Source organism: Eschrichtius robustus, chromosome 14 (genome assembly GCF_028021215.1).
Source record: "Eschrichtius robustus isolate mEscRob2 chromosome 14, mEscRob2.pri, whole genome shotgun sequence".
In the NCBI taxonomy this organism is placed as follows: Eukaryota; Metazoa; Chordata; class Mammalia; order Artiodactyla; family Eschrichtiidae; genus Eschrichtius; species Eschrichtius robustus.
In genome coordinates, this window is record NC_090837.1 from 41,399,536 (window position 1) to 41,423,891 (window position 24,356).

General features: G+C 39.3%; 1 protein-coding gene across 1 annotated transcript in view; it reads left to right on the plus strand.

Annotated features, from left to right (window-relative positions):
- Positions 1-12,261: 12,261 nt before the first annotated feature.
- HRH4 (histamine receptor H4) overlaps positions 12,262-24,356 on the plus strand; it is a 34,914-nt gene continuing 22,819 nt past the window's right edge. Inside the window, exons 1-2 of the mRNA XM_068562444.1 lie at positions 12,262-12,454; positions 21,239-21,399. Coding sequence (XP_068418545.1) covers positions 12,262-12,454; positions 21,239-21,399 — 354 coding nt within the window. The remainder of the gene's footprint in view (positions 12,455-21,238; positions 21,400-24,356) is intronic.

Here is a 24,356-nt window from a genome sequence, read left to right on the forward strand (position 1 = left end):
TGAATTTTACGGTATTTGAATTATATATCTATAAAAAATTAAAAATAAACATTGATATATGTGATTGTCACCATCTTGGACAATGGCTTTATAAAATATAGATATAAAACTTCTGGTGTAGTAGAGCACATTCTGTAAAATACATTTTCAATTAATATAAATCAATCACCAAAACATATTGAACAGCATAAAGATATCTGATATTAGAAACATTATGAATTTTTAAACTGCATACAGCTGAAAGTCTTGTGATTTTTGAAAATGTTTCTGATAAAGACAAAATACACATTACACAGAGAGATATGACTTAAAATAGGGTTGATTTGATTCTTTTTCCATTCATGGAATGCAAATTAATGCTAATGATCTTTTTTAAAAGTCTAAGTGATTTTCCCCATTTGTTACTCTTTACTCTTTACATTTGTAAACTTTACTCTTCTTTGCATTTATTCATTATTACTTCTCTCCCAAGAGATACTAGGATTTTTTCCATTCTTCCACAATTAACAAAGTCCCTTTCAAAAACAGCCAGTATTTTTGCTTAGTTAACTTTCAAGGCCTTGCTATTAAAAAAGCAATGAAACACTTGTTTTATGCAATTTCTTAATTCCAGTCTCTAAACTGGAGACACTAGAGAGCGTTCAGTGTGAAATGGGAAGGAAAGAAAGGCTGATAAATACATTGCTGACGTTGTCTGTAGTATAAGATAACGTGCAAAAGTAAACAGGATGACTGTAACCACTGTAGATAAGATGGTGAAGGGGCACTGAGTGGGTTGGCCCAGAAAGTAAACATGGATTTATTTTATGGACTGTGCATGATAACCGCACTGTTTTTTGTAATTCTATGTGAGAAGGGAAAGCAATTCAATAGCCTTGGGGATCTTGCCTGGTAGCCTTAGGTTGTGGCAAGATCATGCCAATGGGCTGCCAAGTAGATAAAATTCAGGAAAAAGAATAACGATGAATCATGTTGGCTACATTTCATTTTCTTACCCTGTGTGAACATAGAATGGGTTAGGAGCAAAGCTCAGAATTTTTTCTTGGTATGCTATTTGAATTTATTGAAGTGTCAAGTCTCTTTATAACTTGTGTACCATTTCCCTTCCTTTTCTATCACTCCTGATGTAAATTTAACTATTCTTTTTAAATATTTATGATACTTTAAAAATTCAAGTTCTGTAAATAAAAATAAATATACATAAATAAATCCCACCAACAACTAGTAATTTGCTATTAAATAATGAATTGAAATAATTTTCTTTTCATGGACTGTGACTAGTGATCCAAGACCTATTGACATTGTTTACATCCTTTAACTTAATTCATTAACTTTGCTTGTATAACTAAGAACAGAAATAATCATTACCTTGCCTCATCCGGTCACGGTGAAAAAAAAGTGGATGGAAGGCAATTGAACACAGAGTTAAAGATTCATCTTGCTCATGACAAGAGGGACATAGCAAGGAGTGGGTGTGGAGAAAAGGGAACCCTCCTATACTGTTGGTGGGAAGGTAAATTGATATGGCCACTATGGAGAACAATATGGAGGTTCCTTAAAAAACCAAAAATAGAGCTCCATATGATTCAGCAATCCTACTACTGGGCATATATTCAGAGAAAACCATAATTCTAAAAGATACATGTACCCCAATATTCATTGCAGCACTATTTACAATAGCCAGGACATGGAAGCAACCTAAATGTCCATCGATGGGGGAATGGTTAAAAAAGATGTGGTACATATATGCAATGGAATATTACTCAGCCATAAAAAAGAACAAAACAATGCCATTTTCAGCGACATGGATGGACCTAGAGATTGTCATACTGAATGAAGTAAGTCAGACAGAGAAATATCAAATGATATCGCTTATATGTGGAATCTAAAAAAATGGTACAAATGCACCTATTTACAAAACAGAAATACAGTCACAGATGTAGAAAACAAACTTATGGTTACCAAGGGGGGAAGGGGAGGGAGGGATAAACTGGGAGATTGGGATTGACATATGCACACTACTATATATAAAATAGATAACTAATAAGAACCTACTGTACAGCACAGGGAACTCTACTCAACACTCTGTAATGACCTATATGGGAATAGAATTTAAAAAAGAGTGGATATATGTATATGTATAACTGATTCATTTTGCTATACAGCAGAAACTAACACAACATTGTAAATTAACTATACTCCAATAAAAATTAATTAAAAAAAAAGAAAAAGAAATAGAGGGACAGAGCAAGAGCCTTAATCTCATCCAGCAGATGAGGGAGTCCCACAGGGTCCAGCTCGGTTTCAGTCTCCAACGTGTTCCATTTCCTTCAGCAAACAAGGGACTAAAACCATCACCATGCAGGGACTGTCTAGCAGGTTTACATTTAGGATGAAGAAAAAGTATAAAGACCAAGCTCTTTTCTTCCTGAAACTATTTTGCATTTTCTTTATAGCTTTTTCCTTCTTTTATTCTTTTTCACATATTGACCTTTTGTCTTTTTTTTCTTAAGTTAAGCTGCCTTAGATTTTCTGTATGCTTTTCAGTTTGTGCATTTAAGTCCTTTTGCACTTCTAAAGGAGTAGCTGCTAAAGCTTTCTTATTATTTAATGACATTAAGTTTTATAGCTGCCACAGCTCTGGCTAGTTGCCTCTGTCTCATGGCCCTCAACTTGGTGGAGAGCTTTTGGAAGATCTCACAGAGAACAAAACAGCTGAAAACATTTATCATCCATGGGTATCCAGGAAGGAGCCCACTGTGATGTGTAGGAAGCATACCTCCTCATTCTCCAGGGCTGAGGACTCTCCAGTCTGTTCTCCATCCAGCTTCTTGGTATGTTTTCCTGAGCTACCTCTTTTTTTAAAAAAATATATATTATTTATTTATTTATTTTTTACTTTTGGCTGCACTGTGCGGCATGCGGGATCTTAGTTCCTCCATCAGGGATCGAACCCATGCAACCTGCGTTGGGAGCACAGAGTCTTAACCACTGGACTGCCAAGGAAATCCCCCTGAGCTACTTCTTTATGTCTCCATCATTCATCCAGTTCTGGGGAAACACTAAACGTAAGGGTGCAGTAAGGATTAACTCAGCAGGCCTGGGTTGTCCAAACCCTTCATATTTTAACGAATAGTTCGGCCATTGACCAGCTCCTAGGAAATAACCCCTAAGCTCCTGGAATATCTTGCCCGTTACAGTGTTTTTGTTTACTTGGGGCCTTGGCCAAGCCAGATAGTCTAGCTAACAATGTGATTCATGGTGGGGATCTTGGGCTATGTGATATCAGTTTGACCTCTGGGGGAGCTGGAGACTAAGTAATTAAGGTCAGCCATGTGGATGCTAAATGCCTATATGATCAATCTCCAATAAGACCCCTGGACACCAAGGCCCAGGTGAGCTTCGCTGGTTGGCAATATTTTATGCATGTTGTTACACATCATTGCTAGAATTAAGCACTGTCCATACGACTTCACTGGGAGAGGACAACAGGACAACTGGAAGTTTGTGCCTGGTTTCTCCTGGACTCTGTGCCTTTTTTCCTTTGCTGATATTAATCTGTATCCCATTGCTGTAATAAACCATAACTGTGAGTATAACAGACTTGCTGCATTCTGCGAGCCCTTCTAGCAAATCGTTGGACCTGAAGGTGGTCTTGGTGACTCCCAACGACAGTAAGGCTGATGAGTCAGCCTTTCTGGTTCCTCCTTGAGATCTCCTCTGCTGTGGGAGGTAGTGAGAGCCTGACTAGGGTCTGGGCACTCATTTGTTGCTTATGATAGCGGGTTAGCACTGTAAAAGGATCAGATAGGAAGTATTTCAGGCTTTGCAGGTCATTTGGTCTCTTGCAACATGGTGAAAACCCGCATGGCACATTTTCTCAGTAAAGCTGGATCTACCCTTTGGAACAGCCACTCATTCACCGCATCATCAACTCTAGCACCGAGGTCACAGTAACCTCTATCATATCCTGCTCACTCTGTGAGGCTATTCTGAGCACACTTACATCTTTAGTTAGGCCAATTTTGCCCCTTGGTGTCTATCTGCTAATAGGTTTGTGTCCATGGTAGTACTGGGTAAGAGGTGGCATGTACCTTCCCAGGTGGCTCAGTTCCAGGATATGAATCTAAAGTATGATACAGCTGGACCTAGCACCCAAGTTCAAAAACCCCACATGGGAGCCCCCAGGGTAACCAATGAAGCAGACCCCTCCCCTTCTTGTCTACAAAATGAGCCTTAGCTGCCATCTAAGAAAGGTAAAAGTTGGGAACATGGTTGCTATTACTCTTTGCTGGAGAAAAGCCCTTGGGATTATAACTATGTTGTCGGTGCCCAGCCTGTTATCTCCTTTGGCCCCATTGCTGTAGCTCATACCTGCTGACCTCCCACCTGCCAGCATCTGCATTTCTTTGCTGACGGCATTCTCTGGTGGCCTGAGACTGCTCTGCATACGCACCTCAGGCTGGAAATACTGGAGAATTAATGCCACCCTCAAACCCTAGCAATCTTTAGCCAATGATTTATGGCTCCCTCACAACTACGGGAATAACTCCGAGAAGGATGTTCTACACTGGCTTCCAGAGTGTCCCAGTAGGATTAAGATTTCATTAGTCAAAGTATAACTTCAATGCACCCTTCCTGGCTTGCTTCCTTTCCCCACTCTTCTCCCACTACTACTTTTCCCCTACTCTTGGAATCATATCTCAAATAAACTACTTGTACAGATCTTTGTCTCAGGATCTGCTTGTGGGATAACATAAATTAAGACACCTGTCAAGTTTGCTGTTCCTTATCTGCTCTGGGCTCTTCTTCTCTTTTGTTGGTTCTGAATACACACTGATCCTTGATGCAAGTTTAGTTAGCTCTTCACTGTAAACTTTCAGTAGAGTCTGGCCAGTACTGTGGATGGAGAGTGGCTTGGGTATTATGCCATTGGTCTTGTGACTCAGCCTTCTTGGGCTCACAAGGAGTGAGGACATAAGCCTTTAGCAGTGCTCCAAGTGAAGGCTCTCTCAGACTTACTTTTCATTTTTCTTCTGCCTCATCCTTCTCGTCTTTCTTCTTTAATCACCCCCATTTCTTACCAAAGCCCTTTCCCCTCTATTTCCTGGGATTCCCTACCCACCCCCCCCAACCCCAGAGAAAAGATCAAGTCCCAGTATTTTCTTGTATCTTGCAATTTTTGACAGACTCAAGTTTCCACTGTATATCATTTAGGCTGTCTGCTTTCTGCTGGGCAAGAGATGTGAGCTGTTGTCCCAGGAGAGTGTGTGTATGCACGTGTGTGTGTGTGTGTGTGTGTGTGTAGCATGGGGGTGGGGAGGTGAGGAGGAGATGAGGGTGAGAAATTATGGCTGTAACTGCTTTTTCTCCTAAAGTATCTGGAATTTAACTGCACTAACAGTGACAGTTAGACAGGGTTTGATCACTAAGGAAGACTCACAGGAACCAAAATGAAAATGCTTACAAATCTGTGGCTTATGGCAGGAAAGGGATCTGATACAGCATCAGCATAGAGGAAAGACAGGCATCACAGTGCAAGGCTGCTTTACAGTGAGGGGTCAGGCCTCACTGGAGAAGTCAGGCCTGAGCTCCAGATGTCCTCTTTTTGTAAAGGCCATACATATGTGCTTCCTCTCTAGGACGAGGACAAACTGACAGGGAACACCTTGAAACTAGGGAGCCAGAATCGGAGTCTCAGCCAGGGTTTCTTATACCTTGCAGGTCACATAGGCATATTCTTGCTACATAATCGGCCCCAACAGCTCTCTGAGGTCTCATGAAGACCAGGTACAAATCATTAGTCTCACTGTTACCAATAAACAATGCTGAAAGCTGGAACAGACTGGCCAGAAACTCCTCAGACTCATGGTTACAAAGCAACACTATTAATCAGCACATTTCATGTCTTGATCTGGCCAACTCCAGGTCTTCTGGAATTACCCCTCATAGCACAGTCTAGCTCCCTGACCTATGAGCAAGGCCTTTTTAGACCTAATGATAACTCTTGGTTTGACAGTAATTACTTGCCTTAAAGCATCATATAATCACAGAGACAATCAAAATTCACCAAACTGCAAACATCTATAATAACTAACAAGAGGTTGGTATGGATTTAAACAGATGAACAATCCAATAATATTAGCACAGAATAGCACAAACTTTCTCATATTTTGGACTAACTTCATAATACTTTTGTCTCCCTGACTTATAGTAATCTGCACTTTAATGTACACATCTATTGGGTGAGAGAGATTACTAATTGTCAATCATCAAATGTAAATTTTCTTCAGGCCACTTCTCCTCCATAGGGATAACATCATGAGGGAGTTTTAATCTAATCTCACAACATTTGATCAACCACCTCAGTAATATCATAAATTTGATTAGCTTCTACAATATTAAATTTACCTATGATTTGTGTATTGCACCATACAGCAGTGTCATGGATACACGGTACAATATAAATCAGACATAGTTACATATCATTATTTTGTCCATCTCAATAAAATCTACCTCTTCTCATAGGAATTTAGGTTAGAGACCATGTCTCTGTTATTTTAGGACTCCAAACCTCTTGAAAACACAGTCAAATTCCTTTTCTCTGATACATGGCTTGAGAGATAGTGGTTCCCAGTGAGACGTGTCCCACAGCTGGGTTTATCTCTTCTCCTTGGGGAGCCCTCTAGTCCTGTTTAAAGTTTGTCCAATGCCCGTGAATAATGTTAGAGGAAAGGAACGGTTCGCCCTCAGTTGCGGCACTGAAATTGTTAAAGAGCGCCTCTAGAGGTTGCGTTCTCCAATTACAAATTTCCGCAGACTATGTAGCCCACACATCTCCCATGCGTGAGAATCTCTGGCTCTGGGGCCTCAGATAGCTCAGACTCCTTTGAGTTAAGATACCAAAGAGCCCAGCTGTGCTGATATACAAGCTCATTCCCACTGCTGAGTTTGGGCAGGTTATCTTGGTGCCTGCTCTGATTGCAAAGCCCATTTTCCCAGTGCTGTGTTGCCATCCTTAACTTTCCTCCTGGAGGAAAATGCCTTGGAGGTTCCCCATTTGCTCCAGGAGCACTTGTTTTCTTCAAAATATCTTTCCTCATTAAAAGTGAATTCCTCTTCATCAATTACTCCTAGCCCAGCTCCTAATTCTCCGAAGGCTCTCTTTTTTCAGGAGGCAAAAGCTGTTTGATCCACCAGACCCTCTGTTGACACTGAGTATTAGCTTCTTACATTTAGGAAATAAACCTGGGACCTGATCACATTGACCCCATTAGGCTAAGGTCCCGTAAGTAGTTGTTACCACTAAACTGACTTTGGTTTGGATGTGCCATAGAGCTTCCCACAGCCATCCACATAGACTTTCTGGCTTTTCACTCTCAGTAAGGTGGGCCCAACAAGTTATACTAAATTCTTTTCCTTTCTCAGTGATCCAAGTGTCCCAATTGTTCCTCTACATCTTTATGGCTTTCCACCCACAATGTTGGGCAAAGGAGCTGTTCTTACACACAATGTTTTGACAGATGGAACATGTAGAAGATGAACTTCTACTGTCATACTCCAGTACCTTCCTTAAACCTTCACCACCAAAATAAATGGCCATGCAACTGTTCACCTAGATTATTATTAATCAGTGTTGTTTGGATTCAACTGGATATATATTCTCATGGTTTTCTTCCTAACTCAGGTCTTCAGTAATAGCTCTATCCTATGAAATGGGAACCAAAAGACATAGCCACCTTAGTATTGTTCCATGTGATTACAGTCAGACCTTCCACCTGTTCATCCATTATGAGGACACAGACCACTCTCAGAAGTATATATATGTTCACTGGGTTGGCTATTCTACTTCTTGGTTATTCAAAAGAGGAGATTTTGATAAACGAGTCCTTCACCTAAAGGGCATCTGAGTCAAAGCTAAGAGAGAATAATATTCTCATGCTCTATGCTTCTCTTAAGGCACCAGAATTTATTAGATGTTCCCTTTTTAACACACATTTATTAGCTACCCTCCCCTCAGCAACAATTTCAACTTTCTTCCATTTATCACTACTTTAATCCAAACATTTCTCCTTAATGTAGGTCCCTCTGGTTAAGTCACTGGGCTGGTTTATATGGCTGGTACAAGATGAGATACTCCTAAACAACAAGGTCCTACTGTATGGCATAGGGAACGATATTCAATACCCTATGACAAACCATAATGGAAAAGGATATGAAAAAGAATATCTATATATTATATATATAATATATATATATATAATTGAGTCACTTTGCTGTACAGAAGAAACTAACACAACACTGTAAATCAACTATATTTCAATAAAATAAATCGTAAAAAGAGATGAGATATTCCACGATTTTCCCTTCGGTCCAATACAGAGAAATGGGATTAACCCTTTCAAGAGGCAACAAACATTTGCATAATTAGTCCCAGCTTGGCAAGGTGCAGGGAATAGATAATTCATCCCACTATCTCTTTGGAATTTTTGTATTTAGGTTCAAATTAATATACATACTGCCTTTTTTTTTTGGAATATTACCAGACTTTGGGATTCTTAATGGTAGCTCTAGTTTTAGGGACTAACCACTACTGAGAAAGAAAATTTTGGTGAAGTAAGGAAGACATATGTAAATTCCTGTAAAGCGTAAACCCTTTCTCCTTAATTCCACCACAAAAGTGTAATCATCTATCTAACAGAAACCTATTTTTAGTTCCCCTCACCTTACATTGCAAAACACAATGCTGGAGATTTGTAAACCAGCGCTTCGCTTCTTTGTCATGCCGATCTTCTTAAGCAGGTGTGTTAGTTAACCATTCCAATTTTCTGTTAACCTACTACTTTGAAAGTGATAAATAAAATAAGTCAACTGAATGTGATACTATTTTACTTACTGTTGCCTGCATGGGCAGTGAACTGAGGACCTTGATCTGAAGAGATGTAGCTAGGAAGGCTAAATTTACTCTAAGTTTCTATCAAGTCTGGTATAAGGAGAATGGGATGGAGTGGGGAGAGATAGCTTGCCACTTGCTTCATCAGAGTCTTTCTCCTTTGGGAAACTATGTATATATGAAAGACATGTAAGTTCTGAACTCAGAGGTATTTACCTTTTTATTACCCAGATACTATTCTTGGTTTTTGAAGTGGATACCTAAAGAGTACATATGAAGTAGAATTGTCCAATAAGGAAGCTCTAGGCTCAGGTTATGGTTACCAAGTTAGAAAGAATAGTTTTTTCCCTTCCAGTGAAATTGTAAAGAAAGGGGAAATGTAACCGATTCCTTTTATTCTTCACTTTAATAAATTATAGTGGAGTAGAATATATAAATTTCTTTATAATTTAATCATGACATATAGAATATATGTGAGGTATTTTAATGTAATTTTTTTTTGAATTTTATTTTTTTACACAGCAGGTTCTTATTAGTTATCCATTTTATACATATTAGGGTATATATGTGAATCCCAATCTCCCAATTCTAATGTAAATTTTGAATGTATAATTTCATTTATAAAATACAAAAATAGGCACAGTTAATTTATGATTATAGATGTCAGGATAGTCTTACCCATGAGGGTTGAGTGTTTCTTGATTTGGGTGGTGGTTACATGGGTATGCTCAATTTGTAAAAAATTAATCAGTTATACATCTATGACTTGTGTACTTTATACACTTATGATTTATGTACTTCTGTTTGTTTTTTAAATTTTGGCCACACTGCGCAGCATGTGGGATCTTAGTTCCCCAGCCAGGGATCGAACCTGCACCCCCTCCATTGGAAGGTGGAGTCTTAGCCACTGGACCACCAGGGAAGTCCTGATTTATGTACTTTTGTTGTGTATATCATACTTAAACAAAAAGTAATAAAACAGAATGAAACAAAATTCAGCCTTAGCCCTAGCGACTTATTTCTACTAGGAGAGACAAGCAAGAAAACCTCCATTTCTGTTGTTCTTCATTCCTTTGTATAGATTCCTATGCCCATTTGGGTTCATTTTCCTTCTGCCTGAAGAACTTCCTTTCACATTTCTTGTAGTGCTAGTTTGTTGATGATGAATCCTTTCAGCTCTTATACATCTGAAAAATTCTTTATTTCGCCTTTGTTTTTGAAAGTTATTTTTATTAGGTACAGAATTCTAGGTTGACATTTTTTTTTCTTTCAGCCCTTGAAAGATGTTGGACTAATATCTTCTTGCTTACATTGTTTCTGATGAGAAATCTGCTGTCATCCATATCTTTTTTATTTTGTATGTAATTTTCCCTCCTCTGGCTGCTCTTAAGATTTTTTTTTAAACACTGGTTTTGAACAGTTTGATTTGATGTGCTTTGTGCAGTTTTCATCATGTTTATTGTGTTTGAGGTTCATTGAACTTCTTGGTTTATAGTTTTCATCAAATTTTGAAAGCTTTTGCCCATTATTTCTGCAATGTTTTTCTTCTGTTCCCTGCTCTCTACTTTCCTGCAGGGACTTCTGTAGGCATATATTAGGTCACTTGAAGTTGTCCTACAGTTTAGTGAAGCTCTGTTAAATTTTTGATGGGTGCAGCATCTCCTTTATTTATTTTTTAATTTTTATTGGAGTATAGTTGATTTACAATGTTGTGTTAGTTTCAGGTGTACAGCAAAGTGAATCAATTATACATATACATATATCTACTCTTTTTTAGATTCTTTTCCCATATAGGCTGTTACAGAGTACTGAGTAGAGTTCCCTGTGCTATACAGTAGGTCCTTATTAGTTATCTGTTTTATATATAGTAGTGTGTATGTCAATCCCAATCTTCCAATTTATCCCTCTCCTGAAGCTCTGTTAAATTGAAAAAAAATTCTCCTTTATCTCTGTTTTTTATTTTGGGTAGTTTACTTTGTTATATGATCAAATTCACTAATCTTTTCTTCTGCAATTTCTGATTTGTCATTAATCCTTTGTAATGTATTTTTAGTTCAGACATTTCAATTTTCATTTCTAGAAGTTTGATTTGGGTCTTTTAAAAATACTTTTATTTCTTTATATATCTGTTTAAAAATATGGAGTACAGCTATAATAACTGCTTTAATGTCCTTATCTATTAATTCTAATATCTATGCCAGTTAGGGGTGGTTTCAACTGATCGACTTTTCTCTGCATTATGGGTCTTATTTGCCTGCTTCTTCGCTTGCCTGATAATTCTTAATTGGATTCCAGACATTATAAATTTTACCTTGCTGGGGACTGGATATTTTTATGTTCTATAAATATTCTTGAGCTGTGTTCAGAGCTGCCGTTAAGTTACTTGGAACTGGTTTGGTCCTTTCAGATCTTGCTTTTAAGATTTGTGAGGCAGGATCCAAGCAGTATTCAGTATAGGCCTACCTATTTCTGACTACTGAGGCAAGACCTTTCTGAATATATTACCCAATGCCCTGTGAATTGAGTTTTGTCAGTCTGGCTGGTGGGAACAAAGTCTGTAACCGGCCCCTTGTGACCCCTGGGTATTGTTCCTTCTAATCTTTTTGAGTGGTTCTTCTTCCTGTCTGAGAACATTTCCCCACATTCTGTGCTGGTCAGTACCCTGGTAAATACTTGAGGAGGGCCCTTTGCAGCTCTGAAGTACAGAGTTCTGTCTGGTACTGCCTGACTCTCAGCTCTACCTCCTCATCTCAGGGAATCTACTGGGCTCCCCCTGGATGCCCCTCTCTGCTCTGTGCCCTGGAAACTCTCTCAAGACAGTGAGCTGGGGCAACTGCTGGGCTCACCTCATTTTCTCCCCTTCTCGGGGATCACTGTCCTTCATTGCCTAATGTCCATGCCTCAGAAACTATGGTTTCATATATTTTGTACAGTTTTTTCATTGTTTCAGATGGGATGGTGAATTCAGCCCCTGATATTCTAACTTGGTCAGACGGGAATATTTAACTGGATCTGTATCTTCTCATTTGAGCCCAATTCCTTACCTATATAGTGTATCAATTATATTTTATATATATTATATAATATTGCTCTATTAATGGGAGATGGATGAGTCACATCAAAATGTTTAAGATAAAACATTTCACTGTCTTTTGGAAATACTTTCTCAGTGTCAGTTAAAGGGAAACTGTTAACACAAGTTTGCTTTATCAAGAATCAGGAAGTACTATGAAATCAGCATTAGATTTTAAAAACTGTTGTTATGAGTAGGAGACTATATATTTTAGGTATTCGATTAGAAAACACACTTGTCAGAATTGTCTTTCCAGCTTAGTTTGCTGTATTACGTTTCTTCATCATTTGATGTGATGCCAGCTACTAATGACACAACTGATTTACCATCAGAAACTAGCATTGCTTTAGCATTTTTAATGAGCTTACTAGCTTTTGCTATAATGGTAGGAAATGCTGTGGTCATTTTAGCTTTTGTGGTGGACAAAAACCTTAGACATCGAAGTAATTACTTTTTCCTTAACTTGGCCATTTCTGACTTCTTTGTTGGTAAGTTACATATCTTTATTTAAGATAATCTTTTTCAGTTATAATTCATTTCTGAAACCTTAAAATAAGCTTTTATTATTATTATTTCAATAATTATTTCATTATTTTATTTTTATTATTAAAAACAAAAAGTTTAAGGATTGAAACTCAGGGGAGGCTATACGGCACTGTATGGGCATGTTATATATATGTAAATCAGGTTTGTAGGGGAATTTTCATCTGAAAACTGTTTCTTTTTATGGAATAAAAATAAGTCCAGTATTGCTTTAGTCTATGAGTTATTTGTTTTTGGACCTATTTTCCTCATATGTTTAGGTTTATAAGTATTCCTTTTTAAGTAAGCATAGTTTCTTTAATATCACAGTGTTGGAGTAATAGGAAATAATGTATATGCTGGTAATCGGCACAATCAGAAAATAGGATGTTCAGGTCAATTACATAGTATAGTTAATAATATTATTTTATAATATGGCATAGAATGTTGTAAAGTACACCCAACACTAAACTCCCTTGCATATAATATGGAACCACAGTGTTAATAATTGTAAGAGATGATTGAAATCAAAGTAATCTTTCTTTGAAAACATGCACTATATAATTTCTTACTGCCTGATGATCATTTTTTAACAATGCTTATCATAATGAGTGAATATGCAGAAGTGTCAACTGATGATATGGTTTTATAGGAGCTTCTAGTATAATTTAATCTGTTATTGTGTACAGCTATATAAACGCTTGCATTTACGTTAAAACGAAACAAAACTCAAAAAATACTTAGTTTATTGCCTGGAACACAGTGATTGCTCAACAAATGTTAGTCTTTTCACTCTTGATCTCTCAAGATAAATGTCAACTCAAACCAAGTACACAAATGTTAGTAGAGTACCTACCATGTAAGTACTGTTAGGGACCAAGTACAGTTAGATAATGAGGAGATATCGAGAAGACTAGGTTAATCTCTTTCTTTAATAAGGTTTCAATACAGTAGAGTAGATAAGAGAAGTTCAGAAATGACTATAACAGGACAGGTTGATATGAGAACCCATGAAGACCCACCCAGTGCTGCGGGGACTCAGAGGAGGGAGAAAGCACATTTGGTTAGTGGGTAGTGGCCTCTGAAATGAACTTTAAAGGGTGGGTAGAATTTCCATAGGCAGAGATGGAGAGGAAAGAGTATTCCAAAAATCAGCAACGATATGCTGGTAGAAAATCATCGTGTATACCTTCCTAAGTGTGAGCTCCAGGCTGGCTAGTGTGCAAATGGGCTGTATGAGAACAGCTGAGGGTGAAGTTGGAGTAGTTGGAATCTATATAGTGAAGGCCCTTGACTACTAGTGTGAGTCTGGATTGGAGTTTATTCAGCAGGCAATGTGAGATTTAAGTGAATGATTGAATGGGTTGAAGCTTTACCTCAGAGGCATCAGAAGAGATGTAGCCGGTGGAAGAAGCTGGAGCAGAGGGTAGCTTCATTTCAGAGAGAATCCTGCAGTGACCTTGGCAGAAATCAGCAGTGGGCTCTGAGTGAGGGTGAGGGTGGAAAAGAAGTTCGGGAGCAGAGCTGCAAGGTGGGGTCAGGCAGGAGAAAGAGGAAGATGTGTTGAAGACTGAGTTCTGGGGGCAAGAGTATGACACTATTCACAGAATTAGGGAGCATTTGTGAAAGCAGCTTCTGCTTCTGATATTGCAATGATAAAAGTTTTGGAGGAAACTTCTAGTTGGAGAGATTGACTTAGGAATCCTGGTATAGAAATTATAGGGTCACAGAAAAAAGTGGGTAGCCAATATAGAAGTATTAAAAAATGCAACAATCTCCCCATTTCTCTCCTCAGTTCTGCCCCTCCAGGTAACCAACATTAACAACTTGATGTAGATCCCTCCACATCATTCTCTATGCTCACATAAACACAGATAAATACACAAGTGTATTTATGTGAACAGAGAATATTCTATTATAAATATATGTATCCCTCTCCTCCTTCTTCACAGAACTGTACAACTTTTAGGTGACACTCAGTGCTTAAAGTGGAAAATGTATTTTGACTACCCCAAAGGGAGTTAGGCCCTGAATACCTGGTGGTCAGGAGGGATGGGGTAAAACTATATCCAACTGAGACAGCCTGAGGCCTGAAACTTTCGAATGAAGATGGTTCTAGACAAGAAGAGAGTGCCTCTGTGTAAGGCCCAATGTCAGCATCATGGCAGCCCCACCATCGTGGGCTTGAGCACCACAACGTAAAGATGTGGTTTGTCTTTGAGAAATGTCCCTGCAGATGTGATGATTCAGCAGTCCTGGTGGCCTCCCTCCATCAGCAGGTGGATGGGAAAAGAAATGGCTTTGCTCCAGATGAGAGCGATTGGACACAGGCCAGAATCTCTTAATCTGCCGGTCTCACCCTTCATATTTCCCCTGCCCCCTGCCAGCTTCATCCAGAGGTCCACTTTCTAACACAATATTCACCATGACAGCACAAGACTTAGCAGTCTCTGAGAGCATTTTGTAACAAGATTTGAGTTTTGTGTCAACGCTCTTCTTTCTCCTTTGCCATGGTCGAAAGTGTACCTTTCAGCTCTGAGCCTGTAGGACCTCATGGTGGTAGCAGTGGACCAGGGCAGAACTTGTGAGAGATTTTCTGTAGCTACAAGATAGCAATTCTTAATATTTGGGGTCATGAGACCCAGAGCTCCAGAACCATGTGGCGATGCCAGTGCAGATGAGCACGTCACATGTGCTCGGTATGGTGGGCTTTCTGGCTGAATGTCCTCTTTTCACAGGTTTCCGAACAGCCCTCCTGTTGAGAATTTAAATTTGTGGCACCTGAGAAGCTTCCCAGGCTGAATTTAGTAGAAAAGCAAAGACTTATTGAGGAAAAATTCCAGTACTAGCTACGCTGATATATGTCATCTATACACTATTCCAGAAAAATATACTATTTATATCTTAATTGATATCTATAAAATTGGTATCACATAACTGATGTTTCCATCTGTGGGTACCTTTTCCACATCTACATTTGTGTGGGCATGTATGGCCTACATAAGCATGTGATGGATGATCCAGACAGGATCTTTAAGGGCAAAAGCTGGTTGCTGATGACAGAGTCTGAACCACATTTTCAGGATGGCAAAGTTTATCTTTAGTACAAGCATACCTCAGAGGTACTGTGGGTTCAGTTCCAGACCACTGCAATAAAACAAATATCAAAATAAGAGTCACATGAATTCGTTGGTTTCCCAGTGCATATAAAAGGTATAGGTGTAGTCTATTAAGTGTGCAAAAGCATTATGTCTAAAAAAAAATGTACATACCTTAATTAAAAAATACTCTATTGTTAGAAAATGCTAACGAGCATCTGAGCCTTCATTGGATCATACTCTTTTTGCTCATGGAAGGTCTTGCCTCGATGGTGACGGATACTGACTGATCAGGGTGGTGGCTGCTGAAGGTTGGGGTGCCTGGTGGCAATTTCTTAAAATAAGAGAACAGTGACAGTTGCCGCATCCATTGACTCTTCCTTTCACTTGAATACTTAGAGGTCATTTTAGGGTTATTAATTGGCTTAATTTCAATATTGTTGTGTCTCAGGGAATAGTGAAACCTGAGGAGAGGATAGAGACTGGGAAATGGTAGGGTGGTGGAGTAGTCAGAACGTACATGACATTTATTAAGTTCACCGTCTTACATGGGCACAGTTCGTGGAGCTCCAAAACAATTAAAATAGTAACATCAAAGATCACCATAACAAATATAATAATAAAAAATTAAAAATATTGCGAGAATTAGCAAAATGTGACACAGAGACACAAAGTAAGCAAATGCTGTTGGAAAGAATAGTGCCGATAGACTTTGCTCGATGCAGGGTTGCCATGAACCTTCAATTTGTAACATATGCAATATCCATGAAGTGCAATAAAGTGAAGCACAATAGAATGAAGTATGCCTGTACCTTCATGCCTTGGTTCAGGACTCTTCTCTTTCCCTCTGTGTTAGTCAGCTTGGGCTGCCCCAACAAAATAATCACAGTCTGGGTGACTTAACAGCAATTTACTTTCTCACAGCTCTGGAGACTGGGAAATCCCAGATTTAGGTGCCAGCTGATTTGGTTCCTGGTGAGGGCTCTCTCCCTGGGTTGTAGATGGCTGCCTTCTTGCTTCACCCTCATATGGCCTGGAGACAGAGCTAGCAAGTGAGCTCTCTGGTGTTTCTTCTTATAAGGACACTAATCCTATTGGATTAGGGCTCTACCCTTACAACCTAATTTAACTTTAATTACTTCCTTATAGGTCCTATCACCCTGGGGGTTTGGGTTTCAACATATGACTTTTGGTGGGGGGACACAAACATTTAGTCCATAATACCCTCTATACAATCACTGTTATCTACACACTCCTCTGCTGGCCCAAAGAATTCATTGGGGCTTTTAGCTCCCCCCACCTGTTTTTTTTTAGACTGTGCCACTTGGCATGGCATGTGGGATTTTTAGTTCCCCCACCAGGGATCAAACCCTCGCCCCCTGCAGTGGAAGCATGGAGTCTTAACCACTGGACCACCAGGGAAGTCCCTCCCCTGACCTTTCGATTATCATTTTCTCATGGAAGATGCAGCTTCTTAACTGGCTTCAGAAAGAAGGGGAGATACCGGACTGGTGACAATTTTTATGCAAACTGGGCTTTCCCATCCTCATCTATTCATTCATCCCATACTGATTTATTTTGAACCAGGCACCCATTTAGGTGTTGGGGATATATCAGTGAAAATACAGACAAAAATCCTTACCCTCGTGGTGCTTGTATTTTTCCTGGGAGCAGGGGCGGGGAGAGGAAAGTAAACAGTATAAATAAGTAAATAAAACTACATAGCATTTTCGAGGTTGATCATTGCTACTGAGAAAAACATAATAGCAGGGAGGAAATGTGTTAGAGGTAGAGGTTGCAATGTAAACCTCAGGGGTAGGGCTCGCTGAGGAAGATGCATTGGAGTAAACAAAAGGAGCCTCTGAGGGAAGAGTGGTTCATGCCCAGGAAACCCATGCAAGAATCTGAGGGTGTGTGTACGGTGTATTTGACGCCAGATAGGGTGGAGCAGAGTGAGCTAGGGGTGGAGGGTGTAGCAGAGGGTTTCTTCTCTCCTCCCCCTGGTTCCTTCACTTCCTTTTTATTTGCTTCACCATCTTCTTTTAATATAGTTCGTTTTCCCTCACTCCCCTGCCTCCCCACCCCCACAGTTGGTCATGCCAAAGGCTTATTGCTCTTTTCAAGGACCTGGCTATTAGTTTTTCTTATCAAGTCTATTTGACCCAGAAGCATGACTCCAGAGTGGAAGTTATGGAAACACCTAGGAGTGGGTATATCACAGATGTATTTCAGGTTCATGGTTTCAGGTTCAGTTTCAGGTTCTGAAACTCCTTTGGAAGGAGCCGCAAAACCACTCAACAAGACAGAGGAACTGAGCATGACGCTTGTACTAAACCATCCCAAAGAACTCAAGGTGACAGCAGGGTTTCATTAAAACAAAAGGAATAGACTTGAGCCTGTTTTCAATTAACTGCTATTTCAAGCAGCTCCAGAGGATTTGAACACAGCTTTCTCTTTTATCTAATTCAGAAAGTTTGAGAAAAACATTATCAATAAATAGACAATGGCATCTGTAATGCAAATGATTGGTGGCATCCCACTCTTCTTTCTCATCCAGGGGAGGAAATGAGTGTGTATGTGGAAAATGCTCCTGTCGGGAACACTGGAAGCCACAACTCTGGGCCAAAATATAATAAATTTCTCTGTTTTGAAGATACTTCGATTTATCTCAGGTGATCCTGAGATATCACGGGTGCACACACACACACACACACACACACACACACACACACACACACACACACCCCTTTGAGATGGAAGGTACCATAGGAAGATCAGAGAATTACACCCATTATCTTGTAATAACCTATAATGGAGTATAATCTTCAAAAACACTGAATCACTATGGTGTACACCTGAAACTAACACAATACTGTAAATCAACTATACTTCAATTAAAAAAATAAAATATGCCAGAAATGTTTAGCATCCTAAAAGATATATATACACACACACATATACATACATACACATACAGTTAAAATATAAAACAAGCAGACAATTTGAACTACAGGTAAGAACTGACCATACAACTCTTCTTCTCAATGGTGTCTTGTCTCTCATATTTGTATGTAAATCTAGGTACAGGAGACTAAGTTCTGCATTTCCTTACACTGGTTCTAAAACAACACCTTTATATCCTCATGTCATCTTTTTTTTTTTTTTTAAGGTTGTTTCCCTCGCTTGCCTATTGTAAATAGTGCTTCAATGAGTATTGGGTGCATGTATCTTTTCGAATTATAGTTTTGTCTGGATATATGCCCAGGATTGGGTTTGCAGGATCATATGGCAACTCTATTTTTAGTTTTTTGAGGAACCTCCATACTGTTTTCCATAGTGGCTGTACCAATTTACATTCCCACCAACAGTGTAAGAGGGTTCTCTTTTCTCCACACCCTCTCCAGTATTTGTTATTTGTAGACTTTTTAATGATGGTCATTCTGACTGGTGTGAGGTAGTACCTCATTGTTGTTTTGATTTGCATTTCTCTAATAATTAGCAATGTTGAGCATCCTTTCATGTACCTGTTGGCCATCTCTATGTCTTCTTTGGAGAAATGTCTATTTAGGTCTTCTGTCCATTTTTGATTGGGTTGTGTTTTTTTTGTTATTGAGTTGTATGAGCTGTTTGTATATTTTGGAAATTGAGCCCTTGTCGGTCGCATCATTTGCAAATATCTTCTCCCAGTCTGTAGGTTGTCTTTTCATTTTGTGTATGGTTTCATTGCTGTACAGCAGCTCATAAGTTTGATTAGGTTCCGTTTGTTCATTTTTGCTTTTATTTCTATTGCCTTGGGAGACTGACCTAAGGAAAACGATTGGTATGATTTATGTCAGAGAATGTTTTGCCTATGTTCTCTTCTAAGAGTTTCATGGTGTCATGTCTTTTTTTTTTTTTACAATGATAATTATCTTTAAAATATACATTTTAAAAAATTTTATTTTATTTATTTATTTTTTATACAGCAGGTTCTTATTGGTTATCTATTTTATACATATTAGTGTATATATGTCAATCCCAATCTCCCAATTCATCCCACCACCAGCACCCCCACCCCACTTTCCCCCCTTGGTGTCCATATGTTTGTTCTCTACATCTGTGTCTCTATTTCTGCCTTGCAAACCAGTTCATCTGTACCATTTTTCTAGATTTCACATATATGCATTAATATACGATATTTGTTTTTCTCTTTCTGATTTACTTCACTTTGTATGACAGTCTCTAGGTGCATCCACATCTCTAAAAATGACCCAATTTCATTCCTTTTTATGGCTGAGTAATATTCCATTGTATATATGTACCACATCTTCTTTATCCATTCGTCTGTCAATGGGCATTTAGATTGCTTCCATGACCTGACTATTGTAAACAGTGCTGCAATGAACATTGGGGTGCTCATGTCATCTTGTTTTGGGAGAATGCAGGGTTTCCTTCAATCTTCCCTTTCCTTTTCTTTTATCTTTACTATTGTTCTTCATGATAGGCTAACTTGGTTCTCATATGGAAAGTGGGAATTCCTGCCAAGTGCCTTCATAAAATATGAAGATATCCAACAAAATAAGATTTCAACCGAGCTTCCACTTAATAGATTATTTTCTTAGTGAGTAGACCACCTGTCTGAAATGTCAGTACAACTGAAAACCCCTATAAGGCTAAAGGAAAAGGAACCCAGTTCAGTCATTTTCCACAATGAAGCAGTTTCTGTGCTGAGTTGAATCACTCAGGTATTTGTTCATTCAGTGAAGGATAGCAGTTAAAGTCAGGGGTTATGAAATCACATTGCTTGGTTTCAAATCCAATTTTTCCCTTACTTGGGCTAATTATGTCTCCTTTTTGAACTTCAGATTCCTTATCTGCTAACTCAGCATGGTGCCTACCTCACAAAATTTCTATGAAAGTTAAATGAGATGATATATGTAATACACATAGCACAATGTCCGGCATGTGGTAATTGCACAATACCTATTAGCTGTTATTAATTTCCTTGAGTTAAATGTGTGAGCCATTGGTCAACTCTGGATGTTGTGAAAAATACAAAGACCGACTTCCCACACAGTCCCAGTCCTCAGGAGAAACAAGTTAACATATGACAACGATATAAAGTAGGATATATTTGTACATGAGAGAGCAGGTGACAGAGGGGTCACTTCTACCCAGGAAGTTCCAGGAGAGATGACAAGGACGATGTCACTTTTTAAACTAAGTGAAGAATTAGAAGGAATTAAATAGACTTCTCCGTAGAAGAGAGGAGGATATTCTAGGAAGAAAGAATGTTGTTGGCAAAGGCAAAGAGATGTGACAATGCGAGATGTGTTTGGGGGAAGGGTGGCCCATCCTGTTTGGGTTGGATCATGAACACAAAGATGATGTGCGCTGTATATGCCTGGAAATACATGTTGGGACCTGAACTTAATGTGGAAAGTAATAAGAAGCCATTGAAGGTACGATGTTTGTGACAGCTATTTTAAAAATGGTATTTAAAGAATGTGTAGGAGATCAGTCCTGAGTTTGTTGATGAAATACCATGAATTTCTAAATTATAATCAAGCTCTTTTTGGTCAGTTCAGATAGTTCATTGTGTTGTGTTCCTATGTCTCTTCGTATTCATTGATATGTGCTATTTTTCTTTACCCTCATTTTTTCCCTGTACAGGTGTGATCTCCATTCCTTTGTACATCCCTCACAGGCTGTTCAACTGGAAGTTTGAAGATAACATCTGTGCATTTTGGCTCACTATTGACTATCTTTTGTGTACATCTGTGTATAACATTGTACTCATCAGCTTTGATCGATACCAGTCAGTCTCGAATGCTGTAAGTCAAAATATTAATTTATCCTCCTTAGAAGATTATATACTTGTAAATTTTGGGTCCCCAAGCAAAAAAACTTTTTGTTTAATTGGCAAAACTTAGAGAAGCCTGTTACCCTTTTATTATCTAGCACTAAGTTCCCATTGGTGCTTAGTGAACATTTTCTGTGTGATTTGGTTAGGTCACTCCCTTATGTACCACTAAAATGGGAAGGTGTCCAACAAAATCCAAGGCAAGTTGTGAGAAGTGGTAAATTGAGTCTGTAGTAGATTGGCTATGCATGAGTCTCACAGTAGGTTTATCTGTTCAACTCTTTAGACAACTTGAGACCTGAATGTTTTCTTCAGGATGGAACTTTGTGGGTGATTAGAAAGACTCACAGACTTCTGAATGTCATGAGAAAATTAATTTTCCATGACCAAAGGAAAAGACAGTATACAGGGAAGCTATGGGTTATACAGTGGCACTAACCAGAAGCTAACCAGTGCCAGTTTAGGACCCATGCCAAGAAAGTCTGAACTTACCCAAGATTTAGAACAGTCTCATCAACTAGCTCGTGACAGTTCTTAAGCTAAATTTATCAGCAATAGAATAAAGGAGAGAATAAGGTTGATGTTAATAAGGATGAGGGATGGGAAGAGGCCACAGAAACATGGACGGTGATCTGAAGTCTTTGGGACCTAGATGGGAAACTTCCTTCACTCCTGAGTCCCAGGGACCCAAATGTGTGGGAAACGACTGTGTGACAGGGATTTTGCTAAGGACACAAAAGTGAATCTCCAGAGTCTTTCTTTTTGAGGAGCATAACAGTCTAATGTGGAGACAGATCCATAAACAAAGGGACTAAGTGTGGTGCTGGAGGCATTGAGAGGACAGTGACAGTTCTGTCCTGGGAGAGGTGTGCAGCTTGGAGGCAGACAGGATCGGGAGGGTGCACTGGACAAGGCAAGGATAAACTGCCGTAACGAAGAGACTCCAAAATGCTGAGACCAAACAAGACAGAAACTAACTTTTCTCTTATAGAACAGTTCAGGAAGATGGGAAGGCTCTGCTCCAGGAACTCACCCAGGGACCCAGGCTCTGTACCCTCTAGAGCAGGCACCTATGGTGTCTGTTGCAACTGCTCAAGTAAAACTTTATTATCCAAACAGGTTGTGGGCCACACTTGCTCCATGGACAGTGGTTTGCTGACCCCCGCCCGCCCTAAGTCATTAACCTCCTCTGCACACTCCAAGTCACGGTGTTGTCACTCCAGGTTCTAGAAAGGAAGGGCAAAAGGCAGAAGTCCAGGGTAAGGGATTTTCTTTTAACCAAGTAGTGCAGAATCACACAATCATTTCCACTCACCTTTCATTGGTGAAATTTAGTCATGTGGTCTTACCTTACTGCAAGGGAAGCTGGGAAGTGTGGCCTCTAGCTGAGCTGTCATATGGCCAGGAAGAAGTAGAGAATGGATGTGGTGGGACAGCCAGACACTTGACTGAGTACTTTACTGGCACCAGAGTCCACTGCAGTTTGTACTGGATGAACTCTGGAGAGAGTACAGATCAGTTTGGATTAGCTATCCAGAAGCTTATAATCTCAGATTTTTCAAACTGATAGTAATCCATTATTGAGTCATGAAATCAGTTCAGTGGGTTATTATGTAACTTTTTTCGTAGAATGAAAAAATATGGAAAGAAGTACAATAGAACTTAACAAGTTAGAGTATAAAATACCAGAGTACCTTGTGCATAATAAAGGTAAGTATTGTTTTATGAACACTTTTGTCTGTATACTTCATTAGGGTATAAAATCTATTTCTTACTTTAGGTCACAGTCAAAATGTTTGAAAAGCAGTGCTCTAATTAATAATCTTTCTTTAACTAAATCTTTAATTTGTACTTTAAAATTTTCCTTTCTTTCTGGGTTTTCTTTTTAATCTTCACTGAGTGTTCCTAGTTAGTGTTCACTGGGACATTTCTTCACTGAACGTCCAAGCTCTTGAGTCAACCTCAGCTTTGTGTTAGGGTAAGGGATGGCTTGCCCAGTTAGAAAAAGGGCTTAGAAGTTACAGAGAGTTGAGGAGTGATGTCCAGAGAGAAAATGCGTGGGCTTGTTTCTTGGTCTTGCCCTGAGAAATTCCCCTGGCAATGGAGGCTGTAAACTTGGTGAGGGCCAGGTCAGCTGGATCCGGGTCCCTGGTACACAGCACAGAGTCAAGTGTAAAAAGTGCTCCATGCCTGAGTGTATGAATACTCACGGGGGTGCTCAGGCAGCACTCGCACCTCTGTTGGCTGAGTTCCAACACAGCTGTATGAAGCCAGAAGGAAGGCTTTAAAGACCACAGGAGCTCGTAGGAAGTGATCATGCGCAATTGAGCTCTTGCTGTAGCTAAAAGTAGAGGAGACAGTGTAATAGGGCAAGGCGGCAGGTCGGGCTTGGGAAATGGAAATCTGACAATAGTTTCGGGAAGGAAGGCTCGATGCAGATGGCAGTGCATGACAGGCACTTAGAACGGCTCTGCAATCCCATCTCATTATTAACACCAGCAAATTCCAGGGGTTGCTCTGCCTCACAAAAGAAACCAGACTGACAGAATGTTTGGATATCTTATTGGGGTGGGGAAGGAAGCAGGGTAAGAGACAACATCCTGAATAATGGACATATTCTGTAGTGGGTGAGAACTGGGCCACTGATGAATTTCAGGGAGGCACGGTTCTGGATCTAAGCAATGCTTGAACTGTCATCTGTCAAAAATGCTACCCAGAGATGAAGAGATTGGCATCATCTTCTCAATTCCCTTGGATGTCCATTATCCCATTTGACCTTATGCATAATAGGAAAGAGATTACTTTCCAGCATATTGCATCATATCATTACAAAGGCTGAACAGAGCAATTAAAAAACTAAATGCAGTTTTATGACCATCTGGGTATTGTTACCATCTTCATAATCATTAGATTTAGTGCAAGTATTAA